This window comes from Poecilia mexicana, unplaced genomic scaffold, assembly GCF_051168715.1.
Source record: "Poecilia mexicana isolate PSO_F unplaced genomic scaffold, ASM5116871v1 scaffold_18, whole genome shotgun sequence".
Lineage (NCBI taxonomy): Eukaryota > Metazoa > Chordata > Actinopteri > Cyprinodontiformes > Poeciliidae > Poecilia > Poecilia mexicana.
In genome coordinates, this window is record NW_028263387.1 from 718320 (window position 1) to 733508 (window position 15189).

General features: G+C 40.0%; 1 protein-coding gene and 1 long non-coding RNA gene across 2 annotated transcripts in view; one reads left to right on the plus strand and one right to left on the minus strand.

The window, feature by feature from the left end:
• pde5ab (phosphodiesterase 5A, cGMP-specific, b) overlaps window positions 1-11929 on the minus strand; it is a 139259-nt gene extending 127330 nt beyond the window's left edge. Inside the window, exons 1-2 of the mRNA XM_088015949.1 lie at window positions 11609-11929; window positions 4621-5125 (exon numbers count right to left, since the gene is read on the minus strand). Of these exons, the coding sequence (XP_087872075.1) occupies window positions 4621-5125; window positions 11609-11706 (603 nt within the window). The 5' untranslated portion in view covers window positions 11707-11929. The remainder of the gene's footprint in view (window positions 1-4620; window positions 5126-11608) is intronic.
• Window positions 11930-12099: 170 nt separating this feature from the next.
• LOC106912618 (uncharacterized) lies at window positions 12100-14508 on the plus strand. The gene is made up of 4 exons (XR_015766197.1): window positions 12100-13081; window positions 13404-13622; window positions 13737-13882; window positions 14179-14508. It is a non-coding gene; the product is annotated as an uncharacterized LOC106912618 (long non-coding RNA).
• Window positions 14509-15189: the final 681 nt, after the last annotated feature.

A 15189-nucleotide genomic window follows, 5' to 3' on the forward strand; every position in this document is an offset into this window, starting at 1 on the left:
TAAATATGTGTGTGTATTCCATCTTAAGTAGATCTGCACTGATTGCAGTTTTCTGGCCGATCGCTGATTACTGATCTTTAAAAAGCCTGACCTGCTGATTTTAATTTTGGTCGATACCAATTTTTTTGGTGTCTGAAATGTTGCTACATATTGCAAGAAAGTCACTGAGTTGGCAACAGTGGGGAAAATGTTATTAACCGCAAATGTGAAGACCTGACCTGGTGGGCCGGTCTGTCAGTCACATCTCTGACTGCAGAGCAGAAGAGGACAGACGCTGATTTTTAAACCTTTGCTGAGGTTTAAACAGATCTTATCAGAGGATAAAATCTGTTTCACTTGCAAGTATTGGCTGATAACCAATCCCCTAAAATTAAGGAAATCGGTGCCAACAAATTGGCAGGCTGATAAATGTATCCTATATTAAAGATGCTTATATGATATGATACCGTGTTTCCCCGAAAGTAAGACAGTGTCTTACTTTCTTTTTATCCCCAAAAGCCCCACTGTGTCTTACTTTCGGGGTATGTCTTATATTGGAAAAAAATTGTCGATTTTTTTGTTTTAACCATAAAATTAACGGCAGTAACAAGTGCAGGGGACAGCGCGGTGACGTATGGAGAGGGGGACAGCGCGGTGACGTATGGAGAGGGGGACGGCGCGGTGACGTATGGAGAGGGGGGCGGTGCGGACGTGGGCAGGAGGCGGCACGCAGCTAGATGAGAGGTGTTTCCCCGAAAAGTAAGACATATGTCTTACTTTCGGGGTACGGCTTATATTAGCCGACCCCCCTGAAACCCCCGATACGTCTTACAATCGGGGGTGTCTTACTATCGGGGAAACACGGTAATAATAACACTCAGTGATGCAATAGTTTATAACAGGCATACAAATGATCTAATCATCTGACTGTTGATTGCAGCATTCCACGTTAATAGCAGAAATAGAGGGCCTCAAAAACAGATTTTGTTTAGGGTGAAGGCTTGGGCCAGCTCTGCACTTGATCCTGATTTATAAAATTCTACTCACCTTGGCTCCAACCTACTTAAATTCTCTCCTATAACAATCTGTTACTTTCTATTCTTTATGCTCCAATAACATTATTTTATCTTTTGCATGTTCCATGTGAAGGCAGCATTCAGTGTGTTGGCTCCTGCAGTATTTAATCAGCTCCAGTCTGAACTAAAGATTTTGGATATTATTTCTTTGGAACTTTTTTGGGCAGTTGTTAAACTCATGCAACATGATTCTATTAATCAATGACATTGCTTTTAAACAGTTTTTTAAATTTGTTTTAAACCTGTCCATATATTTTACTGTTATGTAACCAGGTTGTTGTGTGTTGCAGATTTCTGCCCAAGTAATTCTTGAGATCTGGATCTCACTGGGATTTTACCTGGTTAAATAAAGGAAATAATTTCTTTTTTTAAAATAATCTCCTTGTGCCAAATCCTCCTGACTTTGATCCGCCTGACCATAACTCCACATTCAGATCTTTAATTTTTAATAAACTTTTCTGAATTCTGCTTCCTTCTTCTAAGTGTGTTTGCATATGGGTCAAAAGAGTACCAAGAGCAATTGTGACGAACATGTGGGGTCTGAACTAATCTGAACTACTACCAAATTATTAATCCAGCGCTGTTTCTCTTCGTTGCTAGACTAGTTAATCTCATTCCTCTTCAGTTTCCGTCTCATTCACGGCACGCCAAACTGTCGCTATCACCATGTTGTTTGTTTTCTCCGCGCAGTGTGATTGGTAGAATATTTTCAAGTTGGGAGGGGCGAGGGACTGGTGATACATTCATAGGTTGTTGGATAAACCATAAATTTGATGGCGAAAGCTTATTATTTGAACAATTTATACTGGATGGTTGCGATATAGCCATTTTAACAATCGTGAGTAGAAAAACTCGCGATACATCGAGTATACTCGATACATCGCCCAGCCCTACATAAAGACCGATGCAAAGTCAGCCTTCTGTTATCTGAAGAACATTTCCAGGATTAAAAGACAAATGTTTCTGCCGGATCAATGTCTTCTCAGGTCTGCCAAAACAAAAACCCTAACCCTAACCCTCCAGCTGCAACTGATCCAGAACGCTGCTGATGGCGTTCTCACTTATACCAGGAATATAGAGCACACCACCCAGTTCTAAAATCATCCCACTGGCTCCCTGTAGCTCAGAGACTTTAAAATATTGTTAGTTTATAAATCACTTAGCGGCTTAGTACCACAGTAAAGTAAAAACCTGACCTCAGGTTCCTGTGATTATGTAACCTGGTCTGTTACACATTAATGATCTTGATGATGGTACTCATCAAAATGTATTTTTATTGGTTTCTCAATTGTTGACTTTATGGTGTTTTCATGCCTTTTTATTTTTGTTTGTAGGTGACGTGCTGCACACATAAATTTGATGGATTGACTTCTTCATTTTCATCTTTTAATGTACTTTTAACATTGTGTAAAATAAGCTTAAATAGTTCAATGAAAAATCTTAAATTAATCAGATTAATTGATTAGTTGTCCAATAATTGATAAAGTAATTGATTACTTAAGCAGTCATAAATTTCTGCCCTATTTTACAAAGAAGTAGGACAAGACCCCATCCCTGACCCAGAGTAGGTCCTCCACCCTTTAACAGCTAAAGACCATGGTCTCGAGTTGTCAGTGGATATTAAAATAAAGTGAGCTTAACATTGCACATTGTGTAAAAATCATGCGGAATTTTCCTTATGCTAAAAAATCAGCTACTCCTGTGGATTGGTCGATCTTGTAAAATTCTAATGGAATACTTTAAAGCTCATAACTTTGATGTGACAAAACAGGTTGGAAGGAAAATCATTTTTAATAGAATTGTAACATAGAAATAGTTATAGAGAGTGAAGCTATTTGAAATGTCATGTTTTAACTTTGTTTCTTATTAATCGAGTCAACAAAAATAATGTAACCAAGAAATGTTTAAACAAAGTTTCTACACTAAACTCCAAACCAAATCCATGAAAAGCAACACAAGAATATTGGGTTAAAGTAATAGGCCGTGTCTGAGTGAATAAAATATTCTGAATCACACAACTCCGCCCAGTGCATTTTTAAACAAATTTTTCTTAAGCAATTCTTAGGAATCTTGTGACTTTACTTAGATGAATATTCACATATTTATTTAAATAAACAATCCTTTTCCTTAAAAAGTGTTGACTACATAACTAGAATGCTAAGTGTTGAAGTAAATGATTGAGTAAATTTCTTGGATGTGTTATTTCTTCAACAATTCCATGAAATGTTTCAGTACCAGTACAAGGTGCAGCTGAAGTGAAACCTAGATTTTTTTTGCAGAAGGTTGAAATTCAAGGTATTTTCTTATGTCATTAAGCCCTTTTCCCAGAAATCAGAAAATATAATTCAGAACTTGTGAGCATTGTTAATTATGTAGGGACAATGCAGGAAGCATTGAATGTTCAGACAACATATTCTGAACATAAACATTCAGTGAATGTTTGTAGACGATGTTCACTGAAAGGCAAAATTAAGTACCGTACTATTAAACGTTCAGTGTGTGGCCATTCAGCAAATGTCCAGCCATCATACAGCCATTGTTGGCTGAATGTCTAAGACATGGTGTTTTATATTGACATTTGATGAACTTTATCTGCAAACATTCACTAAATTCAGGATTTCCCCCAGTGAATAAGAACACCCCCCACCTCTTTCCCAGGCTAAGCAATGCTTGTTTTTGTTTTTATAATAATTTGTTTTGTTTTTAAATAAGCCAGACTGCCGCGCTGCATATATCACTGGCAGGACAGAATCCCCTCCAGACATGAAGCCAGGAGGGGAGCGTGCACCAATCACACTGCTGGCACCAGTGCACGCTGTCGCAGTTTGATCTCTGTAGTTTACCTCGGTGTGGATCGCACACCTTTATTAAATTCTGGGAAAAGGGGCTTTGTTTAAATGACCAACCTTAAAAGCAATCAGTAATAATTGTAATTTACTGAAATGTATTTGTGAACAAACAGAACTCAATCTTAAAGATTAAACTCACAGCATCAGACTATAGCTGTGAAATTTTACAAAGTAAACTTGCCAGCTCCTTAAAATTTTAAATATTAAACAATTTGAAATCTTTTATTTTATCTTTGCTGCAACCACTAAATCAAATCCAATAGCATTTATATTTTTAATAAACAAATCTTACATTTCTATATCTGTGGTCTGTGTTAAAATGACAGCATTTATAGCATTTTTGATTTGCTGTGTTTGTTGTCGACAATGTTTGCCAGTAACATAAATACCCAGTAAAATTTTATATTTCCTGTCAGCTTAACATCTTTTTATACAAAAACACGGTCGACCACCTTAGCAAGTTTTCTGGGGAAAACTGCTAAGCGTTCGTGGATAACATGCACTGCACAGTGAGAAATTTAAAAAACAGTAAGCTAACAATGTTGCATCTCATTGAAAAATATTACAATCTGTGCTACTGTGGCAATAAAATCATTGGATTTAAAACTTTTGGATTCATTCTGAATGTGGTTTCTGGTTTTGGGATCCACTTAAAAATAAGGTGTTAGAGTGAAATAAGCATGAGCTTGGATTAATGTATCTTTTCCGGTTCCTACCAGAAAGAGTGAGTATCGGTCTGCAGTGATCAGCTCATTGATGTGTAGGAAGATCTTATGGCAGAGCGCTGTCACATCCAGATAACTTGATACTTCCTTTACTAGCTCCAGCAGCCTGGTGCAGCGATCAACCTCCCTGCCACTCCCATCATCACCACCACCCTCTCCCATCACCGAACCACAGAGAGAGACGGGTTCCCGTTCCGAGTCACTCAGAAATGTGAGGGATCCCTCAGAGTCTTTGACCACAATGGGTCTTAGTGGGCGGTCAAACTCTGAAGCTGAGATTTTGCGAGTTGGGGTACCAGGAGCTGGGCTTGGTACAGTGGCAGGGGAGGGGCAGCGGTTGTCCAGGAGGGTGAGGCTTGAAGAGAGGATGGTGGAGTTAGAAGAGGGGCAAAGATCTGAGGAGGACTGGTGGGTTCGCTGCTGGGAACAGTTTTCTTTAGGGACAGATGGCTGGATGGTATGAGCACGCTCAGCAAACCAGGCATTCACCATCTCCCTGTGGACACAGAAAAGAACACGTATTACTATGCAACATATTTGGCTGGAGTTCAAAGTAATTATAAGCACTGTACTCTGACAGAAGAGGATAACGGTGATGAATTTACTTTGGTGAGTGGGAGTGTTAAGGAGTTCAGACATTAGACCTGAGCCAAGTCATAACTACTACTACTACTGCTGCAATCAAAGGGCTGACTAAGGGGCCTACAAGTTCCAATTATTTTAATATTTTGGCACATCCAACTGGAAGGAAATCAGAAGATCCAAAACTCACTGCAGGAATAATATTGTCCTTCCATCCTGTGAAAGGCTTGAAAGTTCCATAGTGAGAGAGTCACAGTGTTATTGTAGAGATGCTAGTGCTTACCGTCTAACCCTACCGTCCCTTACAACTTCTATAATAGATGGGTGGACTTCAGTATCCACATAGAGAAATCATGCTTATAAAATACAGTAGCAGCCCAACTGTTTTGCGATTCAGTATTTGTGGAGTATTCTGTAGAACGTAAATTATTTGTGAAACATTTGACTGCAAATTTTTTTGTAGTCCACAGCTTAGGATGCATAAACTCCTAGATGCAATGCTACTTTGCATGCTATTGGTTGGAGCTTAAAGAGAAGTCAATCCAGAGAACAACTTGAAAATAATCACCTTATTTGAGGTGATTAATTGCCTTAATTGCAAGTTGATCTCTTCTTTACATCTCTGAAGAGTGGCAACATTGGGGCCTCAAACAACTTTCAAATGTTGTTTGAGGCCCCAAGCAACATTTGGGGCCTCAAACCCCCAGATGTTTGAGGGGTGATCACCCCCAGATGATGATGATGTCATCATCTGGGGGTTTAATGACAACCCCCAGATGACAACATCTGGGGGTTGTCATTAAACCCCCAGATGTTTGGGGGTTTGAGGCCCCAATGTTGCCACTCTTCAGAGATGCAAAGAAGAGATCAACTTCTTTGCACTACAAAAGATTTCAGATTTTGCTGAAATCTTTGTTTTCAGCAATCTGAAAACAAAGATTGCTCAATGTTATGATTTAGGGGAAGGATAAAATAAGTTATCTCAGAGATTTTAGCTGTCAGTTTCCACTGTGATGAACATAGTAAGGAAATGGAGGACCACATGGGCAGTTCTTGTTAAGCCCACATGTGGAAGGCCAAGAAAACTATCAGAGAAGAATGATGGTGAGAACAGTCAAAGACAACCCACTGAAAACCTCCAAAAACCTACAACATCATCATACTGTAGATGGTGTCACTGTGGATCATTCAACAATTGAGCACACTTTGCACAAACATGAGATTGATGTGACAGAAGCCTTTTCTGCACGCACAAGTTGTTCGAGGTATGGAAAAGCACATTTGGACAAGCCAGCTTCATTTTGGAATAAAATGAAGTGATCTAATGTTTGGTCTCAACAACAGACGTTATGTACGTTACGTCCTAGCTGTTAGCATAAATGTATTAAACTGCATTAACTTTGCCATTACAAAATCACAAAATGTGAATTCATTACAGGAGCATTACTACTTTTTGTAAGGAAATGTACTTAAATCAAAGATGGTGCTGCAGGAGTTTTCTGTTTCCTTAACATTTAACATGTTGAATTCAATTCAAATCTAACAGTAATGGACTAATGGGAAGTCAGTGATATAAATCACAGATTTGTTTTTCATTGCACAGAAACAAATTCTTTGATGTGAGGATGTTTAGTAGAAGTTATGCCTATTCAGTCATGGAGACTGCAAGAAGAGATGTCCTTCACTGTATCACCATAAAACAGCCAAAACCAGTTCAGTCAAGTTCAAAATCATCGTAACAGAATAGAATATTTAATACCCAGGACCTGAAGGACATGGTAGATGGTAGCCAACACTGCACAGACGCATCACCGTGAAGAATATATCAACAATAAACAAGTTGTTGACTCAAGTTGAAAAATGACTGCATAGTGCACAGCCATTTACCAAGAAATGTGCACTGTGTATTTGCACTTTTAATTCAAATAAAACTATTCCTAGAAATCTTTATACCTAACTAATATGAAGAAACGTTCAGAGAATTTCCTTTGAAGGGCTTGGCTAAGGTAAATATTAAAGAACTTTGACAACAAAAGAGGGAATTACAGGAACAAAGAAGCTGTTGACACTACAGATTTTCAACTTTATTATGCCAATCAAGTTGAAAAAGACAAACTCAGCTTGTTCAAAAGACCCTTAAATAGTTTAAGTTTGATGTTGAGTACTAATGTTTGTATTACGTGATTTCTGTTCAACGTTACTTTTGTCCCTTAAGGCATACCGTAGTTAGGGCAGTGATGACTTTGTCACCTTGCCGTAACCAATGTTGCTGACATCTGGTGGGGAAGTTTGGTAACCTAACCCCTGTGCCAACACATGGGAAAAACTTGTAAGATATGTGTGTTCTCCTTATAAATGAAATCACACACACATTCACACAAACACAAACACACCTTTATGCCCATCCATGTTCAATTGGATCAAGATCTGTAATACAGTTTGGAATACAGAACAGTTAAAGGGATCCTGCCTCGTGTCTTCATTATTCCATCTGCTCCACCTCATCCTAACACCTGGTCCTGAGCTTGAATCCTGGCCTAAGTGATGTTCTGGCCGACACTCCAGGTTGAGAGCAGTGATAAACATCAGCAGTTTACAATCCTTTAATCCTAGAACAAACTCACCTATACAGCTTCAACATGATATAGAACCAATTTCTTAAATATAAACAGCTGCTGGCATGCTTGACTGCACTGGCAGTTTCTGATATGGGTGGCATGGGCAACCACCCAGGGTGGCATGTTGTGGGGGCCAAAATGAGCCTTGTCTGCAGGTGTTGGTCAGAAGGACCAATGGAACAAAATGGCAGCCCCACTTTTGTCGGACTGAGCTGTACCTTAGCTGGTTTTAGACTCGCATTGAATGGCATCAAAAACTATTATCCTAACAAGTTCTGACATTAAATATCAGCAAGAAACAGAAAGCCTCGTCATGTTTAGAGTAAGCTTTCCACATTTTGCATAGCAATAACCAGGCAACAAACTGTTGCTCAGATGGAGCCACAAAGAGAAGCTACTCACACTTTGTTTCCAGATGCTGACATGAGCTGTTGCGTGGGTTACCTGGACCAACTCTTGTGCATAATCTGCCCATTTCATAATAATAATAATAATAACAATAATAAACTTTGTCATTATAGAAAAAATGCAATACAATTACATGGATTATAACAAAGTTGGGTGATAAATGGTACTATGTGGCATTTCATACCCTTATGGCTACCAGGTATAATCTGTTCTTCAGTCTGCTTGTCCTTGTTTTTAATGCTCCTGTATCTGCAGCCAGATGGCAGCAGTTGGAATAAATTGTGTCCAGGGTGTGAGGAGTCTTTTAAAATGTTCCTGGCTTTCCTGAGGCATTTAATGAACACAGGTTCAAGGAAATGTATTGATAAAAAGCTCAGAGCATTCGCTGTCACATTCAGGACTCATAATGACCAAAATTTGTTGAGAAAAATAATTTTGAGACAGGATCATGTGAAACATGCAACCTTGTAACCTGGTGTTCAATGGGAAGCCCTTCATAATGCTCAACATTCTTAAAGTAGCACCTAGTTTTACAGAGGATACTGACCACTAGTTAATGGCTGACCAAAGAGAGGTAAATGTTCTTTCATTAAAATGTGATTTCATTGTGTTAATGTAACAGACAAGTAATGACGCATATCACTAAGGAATATCATTGACTTGACACAAAAATGTTCATGACTTACAGTAAAGAAACAAGAAAAAAATCCCAATTACTGATCCAGTTGAAACCAGAAGTTTACATACACTGAATAAAAAGACATCCCCACCCTTTTTACCATCACTGCCTGAAGTTAAATCAGACCAAACTTATTTTGTTTGAGATCAGGTAGGACAACCAAAATTATTTCTATTTACTAATGCCACAGTAATGAGCGAAATAATATGTCAGAAATTTGTTGGTTAATGTCTTCAAAATTAGAAGTTTACATACTGTAGAGCAGGGGTCCACAAACTACGGCCCGCGGGCCGGATCCGGCCCGCCACGTCATTTGGTCCGGCCCCCTGAACAATGCCGGATCTGGCCCGCCTCCTCATACCAGAGAGCATTCAGTGTTTTTTTTTTCATATATTGTATTTTCCGGTTTATATGTGGATTTTTCTTCAACCACCAGGGGGCTTGAGCAGATGTGAAACTAACTTTCCCTCAGTGGAATATATACTAGTCAGTCCCAGTCACCGTTTCACTCACGGTTTTTTCCATGTAGGGCCACAGCCCACATGGGCCCTAAATGAGCAAACCCATGTGGGGCCATCGTGGAACCCGCGGACAAACCCATATGGGACCCATATAGTCTGCCCTCCTTTTCCCCACATGGGGCCCACCTAGGCATGCTGGCTGGGACACTTGACGGAGTTTGGCTACATCGAGGCTCACTGCAGTAAAAAAAAAAAGACATATGGAGCGATAGCAGAACTGCCCACTGATCAATGTATCAGTCCATAATCATTCACACCCTCAGCAGATTTAGGTTTAATCTTTAAACTCGATCAACTTGTTTCTTCTGACTGGAAGTAATATCAAAATTTTGTTGTGCCCCAGTCAGAGACCCAACTTCAAATTTGATACAGAATCTAAAGCTAATTATTAAGTTGACGATAAGGAGGCCTTCCCGCCTCAAAAATGTGGCGCACATCACTAAAGATAAAAATTTAAAATGCAAAAGCATGTGATTGCTGTCAAGCTCAGAAAGATGGGGTACAATAGTATTCAACATGCCATTTTCAACAAAGTGGAAATACTTTTTCAGAACTATTACTCCTTTTACATTTTTTAGTATTATATTGATTTCTACGTCATTTTCTATTAGAAACAAGGGGTATAAATTAGGGGTGCACCAACTGTAGTTAATTTATGGACAATCACTGATCTTTAAAAAGCCTGGCCTGTCAAAATATTGCACTGGAGTCTGAATGTTAGCAACAGTGGGGTGACTATTGTCAGGTGCAGACGTGGCCTGGTGGGCAGGTCTGTCAGTCAGCCCTCTCTCACAGCAGAGCACAAGGGGACAGTGGCTGACTTTCAGAGCTTGGAGGAGGAAGTAAAGGTAGAGAGATAAGATCGGTTTCTCATGTAGGTATCGTCCACTCTTCCAAAATTAAGGAAGTGGGAGTCAATTTATCAGTGCATCCATAGTGTAAATAATATTCAGCTCATCTGTACATGCAAAACGATGTGTGTGGAGAGAGTGTGGGTTGACTACGGCTATATTTACACAGCAGGCAAATGCGACCCAAATCCAATATTTTTTCCCCAAACAAGACCCAAATCTCAATTTTTCATAGCAGTCTGAACAGCTGCTATTTGGTTTGGTTTTGTGCTTTCTGAACAGTTATTTGCTTTGGTTTTTAACTTTTTAAAGCAAAGAAAAAAATCCAATCTGTGCCACTTTCATATGGGGTATTAAATCTGATAGATTACAATAGTTTTCAAAGCTGTTGTCTGAACAGTGATGTTGCATTAATCCAACTTTTACATCGACATAAAACATGCATCATAATTAAGCACCAATATCCAGTAAATCCAGATGTCAGCAATGTTTGAAATTATATTAATGAAACTATAACATAAGTCCTGCGACAGACTGGCGACCTGTTCAGGGTGACCCTGCCTCTTGCCCAGAATGTTAGCTGGAGATAGGCACCAGCAACCCTCCTGACCCCAGTAGGGACAAGGGTGTACAGAAAATGGATGGATGGATGGATAACATAAGTCTGTGTCAGTTAAGAGCATCAAATCACAATGTCTTATCAGACTCAGTCTGGTGAACTCCCTTTCTTCCAACAAAACAAAGCTTAATGCATCTATAGGAGGTGTGGCTGAATCAATACCTCTGGAATAAATGCCACTTGTCAAGGCTGCAGAGAACCTCCTGTGTGATAAAAAGCATTTAAAAGTCAGTAGCTTTTAGGTCTCCAGGAAGACTGATCTGGAGTCTGTTCAAGAAGTAAACTGACTGACTTACCAGCTCTTGGGGGTCAATAACACATCACTGCAGCTGAAGTGCAATACTTTCATTTATGATATTGGCCTATATATGTAGGCTCGTATAATTATCACCAAGAACCGATCCAACACTAAGCAATGAAAAACGGTCCCTAACAGCAGTAAAAGTTAATGATTACAGTGCTGGAGGCTGAACTAAGAGGGGCAGCTGATTGTGAACTGGCTGGTGAATTGTCAGAGTGAAGCCCACTACACCTGAACACGGGGTTCCACGCCTGACACTGGGACTGCTTTTACTATAGCCGCTCGTTAAGTACAGGCAGGTAGACAGAGGAAATTAAACGGATTCGGAATGGCTGTGAAGAATGTGAACAGCACGCAATTAAGTAACCCCTCCATTCTGTCAAGCGCTTCGTATCTTTACCTTGATGCCTTCTTGACAAAGTATGAGTGGGTGAACTCCAAGTGGTCGTCCAGCCACGCTTCCATCCTCTCGTTTTCCGGGGAGCAGCGGTCCTCCATGGAGCTCAAATAACTACAGCAAGTTTTCTCCCGCTGAAAAGCTCCGATGTCTTACATCTGCGCGCGGTGCGATGAAGTACTAGGGGCGCGAGCGCAAATCCCCTCGCTGGCCGAAGGCAGCAGCTGAGACTGCGCGCGGCGCTTCCGAGTTGCTGAATCGAGTCTGGGAGGGCTGAGTGGAGCACGAGGGAGAGAGGCAGAGGGCAGTAAGTACCCCTCTGACGGAGAGACTGTACAAACAACAGCCCCTACAGCAACAGAGCCTATAAACCAACTATACTTTCAAGCACACGCAACTTGGGAGGGCTGAAAATACATGCCGGTCTGCAGACTTGATATGCAAAACTTTCTGCCAAATTTAATTTATGTTTTTCTTTTTAGAGATATACAATTCTAACAAAATGACATGATTTTCAAGAAGTGCGGCTTTCAGAAAAAATTGCTTTCTATAATATTCCCTAGACATTATTGTCTTTATGTGAATGTTTTCTATTTGATTAAAGTAATTGTTTTTTTTCTTCTCATATGTAATTTCAGGTGACAACATGAAAGTCATACAGAAATGTCGTCTGGCTGAAGATGTCAGACCTCAAAGCAGAAGCCCAAGAGGATCAGGTAAAAAGTTTTTGTAAGGCAGTAATTAGGATTATTATCTGCAAAGAGAGAGAGAGAGAGCTGTTCATGGTTTCCTTCAGTTTGATCCCTTTATGTTGCTTCAATGTGTTTAGGAGTTACTACAGTATTACAGACCACTTAGAAATACATGATAATCAAGTATTATTGGACAAAACTTTGATTAATTGAATAAATCACACTGATGTTTATGCAGGTTTTTAATTAAATGTTTTTGTTACAGGTGAACTGAGATCATTCAGATTCTGAGGAAAAGCCACAGATCCAGAAAATCTCCCCCATGACCAGCAGCCACAGCCTTCCACCTGTCCTCCACCTTCACTCCCACCTGTCCTCCACCTTCACTCCCACCTGTCCTCCACCTTCACTCCCACCTGTCCTCCACCTTCACTCCCACCTGTCCTCCACCTTCACTCCCACCTGTCCTCCATCTTCACTCCCACCTGTCCTCCATCTTCACTCCCACCTGTCCTCCATCTTCACTCCCACCTGTCCTCCATCTTCACTCCCACCTGTCCTCCACCTTCACTCCCACCTGTCCTCCATCTTCACTCCCACCTGTCCTCCATCTTCACTCCCACCTGTCCTCCATCTTCACTCCCACCTGTCCTCCACCTTCACTCCCACCTGTCCTCCATCTTCACCATCTCATCCACCAGCTGCTCTGTGTTCACCTGTATCTGTTTAGTCCAACCAGTAACTCCACTAACCGACTCCCTTCAACTGGAAATTCCTCTATCAGGTAAATTTAACCAACATGTAATAACAGTGACTACACTTTGTGTATGTATCATATTTTTAATTAAATTATTTATAGATGTAAGGCATTTTTGGATTTGATTAGTTGACGACATGAATAAGAGAGTTACATGTAAATAAAGGTTTGTGTGGTGGGAGTTTTGTCTGTTTTAGTTTTCCTGTGTTAATCCAGGTGAGCTGCAGCAGAGACTCATCTAAAGCAGGACAGAGGGTCCTGACCTGCAGGGCTGAACACCCCCAGTCTACATTGTAATAAATTATTTTACATTACAGCTTTTTTTTAAAATTATTATTATTCTTTGCAGACTGAAGCATTCTGTGTAACGTCTTCAAAGCCTTAAGGAGTTGAAGAAGTTTGCCTGGGAAACCCAGGGATGCTGCGAGTCGTTCTGACCCGTCTGACAGTCACTGGTTCTGCTAAAGAGATGGACTCACTGGATGAGCTCGGCCTTCCAGCCTCCACTGCAGAGAAATTAGAAGTCCTGAACCAAACACTGGAATCAGGAGCTGTTCAGAAATAAATGGTATGTATAATTTTTTTAAAACATAATTAGCCTTTCTCTTCACATTATTCTTTCCTTCCATCAGGTGCAGTACTGTTTAAATATTAACTTTTAAATTCTCTGTTACTTTTTTAGCTGGATCTCAGAGGGACCTGCTCTGCTGTCTGCAACATTTTATCCAAGATCCTTTCAAACCACCAAGCAGAGCAGCAGAGATCTATTCAGACTGGGTGAAGAGAGACGTCTTTCTGGTCACCAGCTCCTGATGACTGAAATATTTAGTAAGTATAATCTCATCCATTCATTTTCTATACACCCTTGTCCCTTTATGGGGTCGGGAGGGTTGCTGGTGCCTCTCCAGCTAACGTTCTGGGCGAGAGGCGGGGTCACCTGGACAGGTCGCCAGTCTGTCGCAGAATCTCATGTGCCTTTCAGTCTAAAATTGTGTGAATTGTTGTATATTATCCTATAGCTGGACTTTGTTATGCATGTTTCTCTGTAGCCAATGAAATGTTTTGGTTCATAAAACCATGAATACACGTCTCAGTTTAAAATATAAATTTTGTCTGTTTTTCAGAGGCTGTACCAAAGAACCAAGCGTCGGATTCAGAACACCAAAAGTTTTAAGGCTCAAGGTTGTCTGGTTTGTTTGTTTTTTTTTGGTTTTGTTTCTTTTGTTATTATTTTGTGTCAACGCTCATAAAATAAGTTCTGGTGTAAATATTTCTTTTAAAATTATATTTTTAAGCACCGGGTTACTTTGCTGACTTTGCTTTGATTTTTTGTTATTGTGAATGTCTTTTCTAAAAACCCTTTGTATTAAAATGTATACTGTGCTGTTTTACTTTGTTCTAAGAAGATTTCATGTCTTTTTGGTACATATGTACAAATAAATGTGATTATCATATTTTGTTGTGGGTAGTCTTTAATGTTAATACTATAAACTTAATAAATTCTTTGCCAAGTGTTTTTAAGTGGTTGTCATCAATTTTACAATTTATTACATTAGATTAATATGTTTTGGAAACAGACAACCGTTCCATGTGAAAACAGTAAGTGTGGGGCCAGTTTTCCTTTTCTACAATTTGTTAAAACATTGGATTAATATCCCATGGTAATGGAAGACAACTGTTCCTCATGAAAACCTTTCATTCCAATAAAATTGCTGCTATGTTAGCATTTCCACGGACCTAGCATAACCATTATATAGCTTTTGATTTTTGAATAAAATGCGAAAGTCCGCTGAAAGTCTAATGGTGGTCGATTTCGAGTCCGGTGAACGTCCCGCGGACGTCTTTTGGAGTTTCATTTGGACGTCGACCAAACGTAATCACGGACGTTCAAGACAACTTTTAGCGGACGTGCTCCAAACATTCAATGCTAGCTGGGTGATTCTGTTGAGATCTGTGTTTCTTGTGTATTTATTTCTAGGTTTTTTGAGTTTATTTAGTTCTGGACCCGACCAGAAAGATGAGGACGCAACAAAGGCCCGTGAGGTGTGGATCCAGCAGCAGCTGGAGTTGGCCAAACGGATCTCTACAAGAATGTAGAGATTGCCTTCTCCGCTGCTGCTGGAAGAACTGGGTCT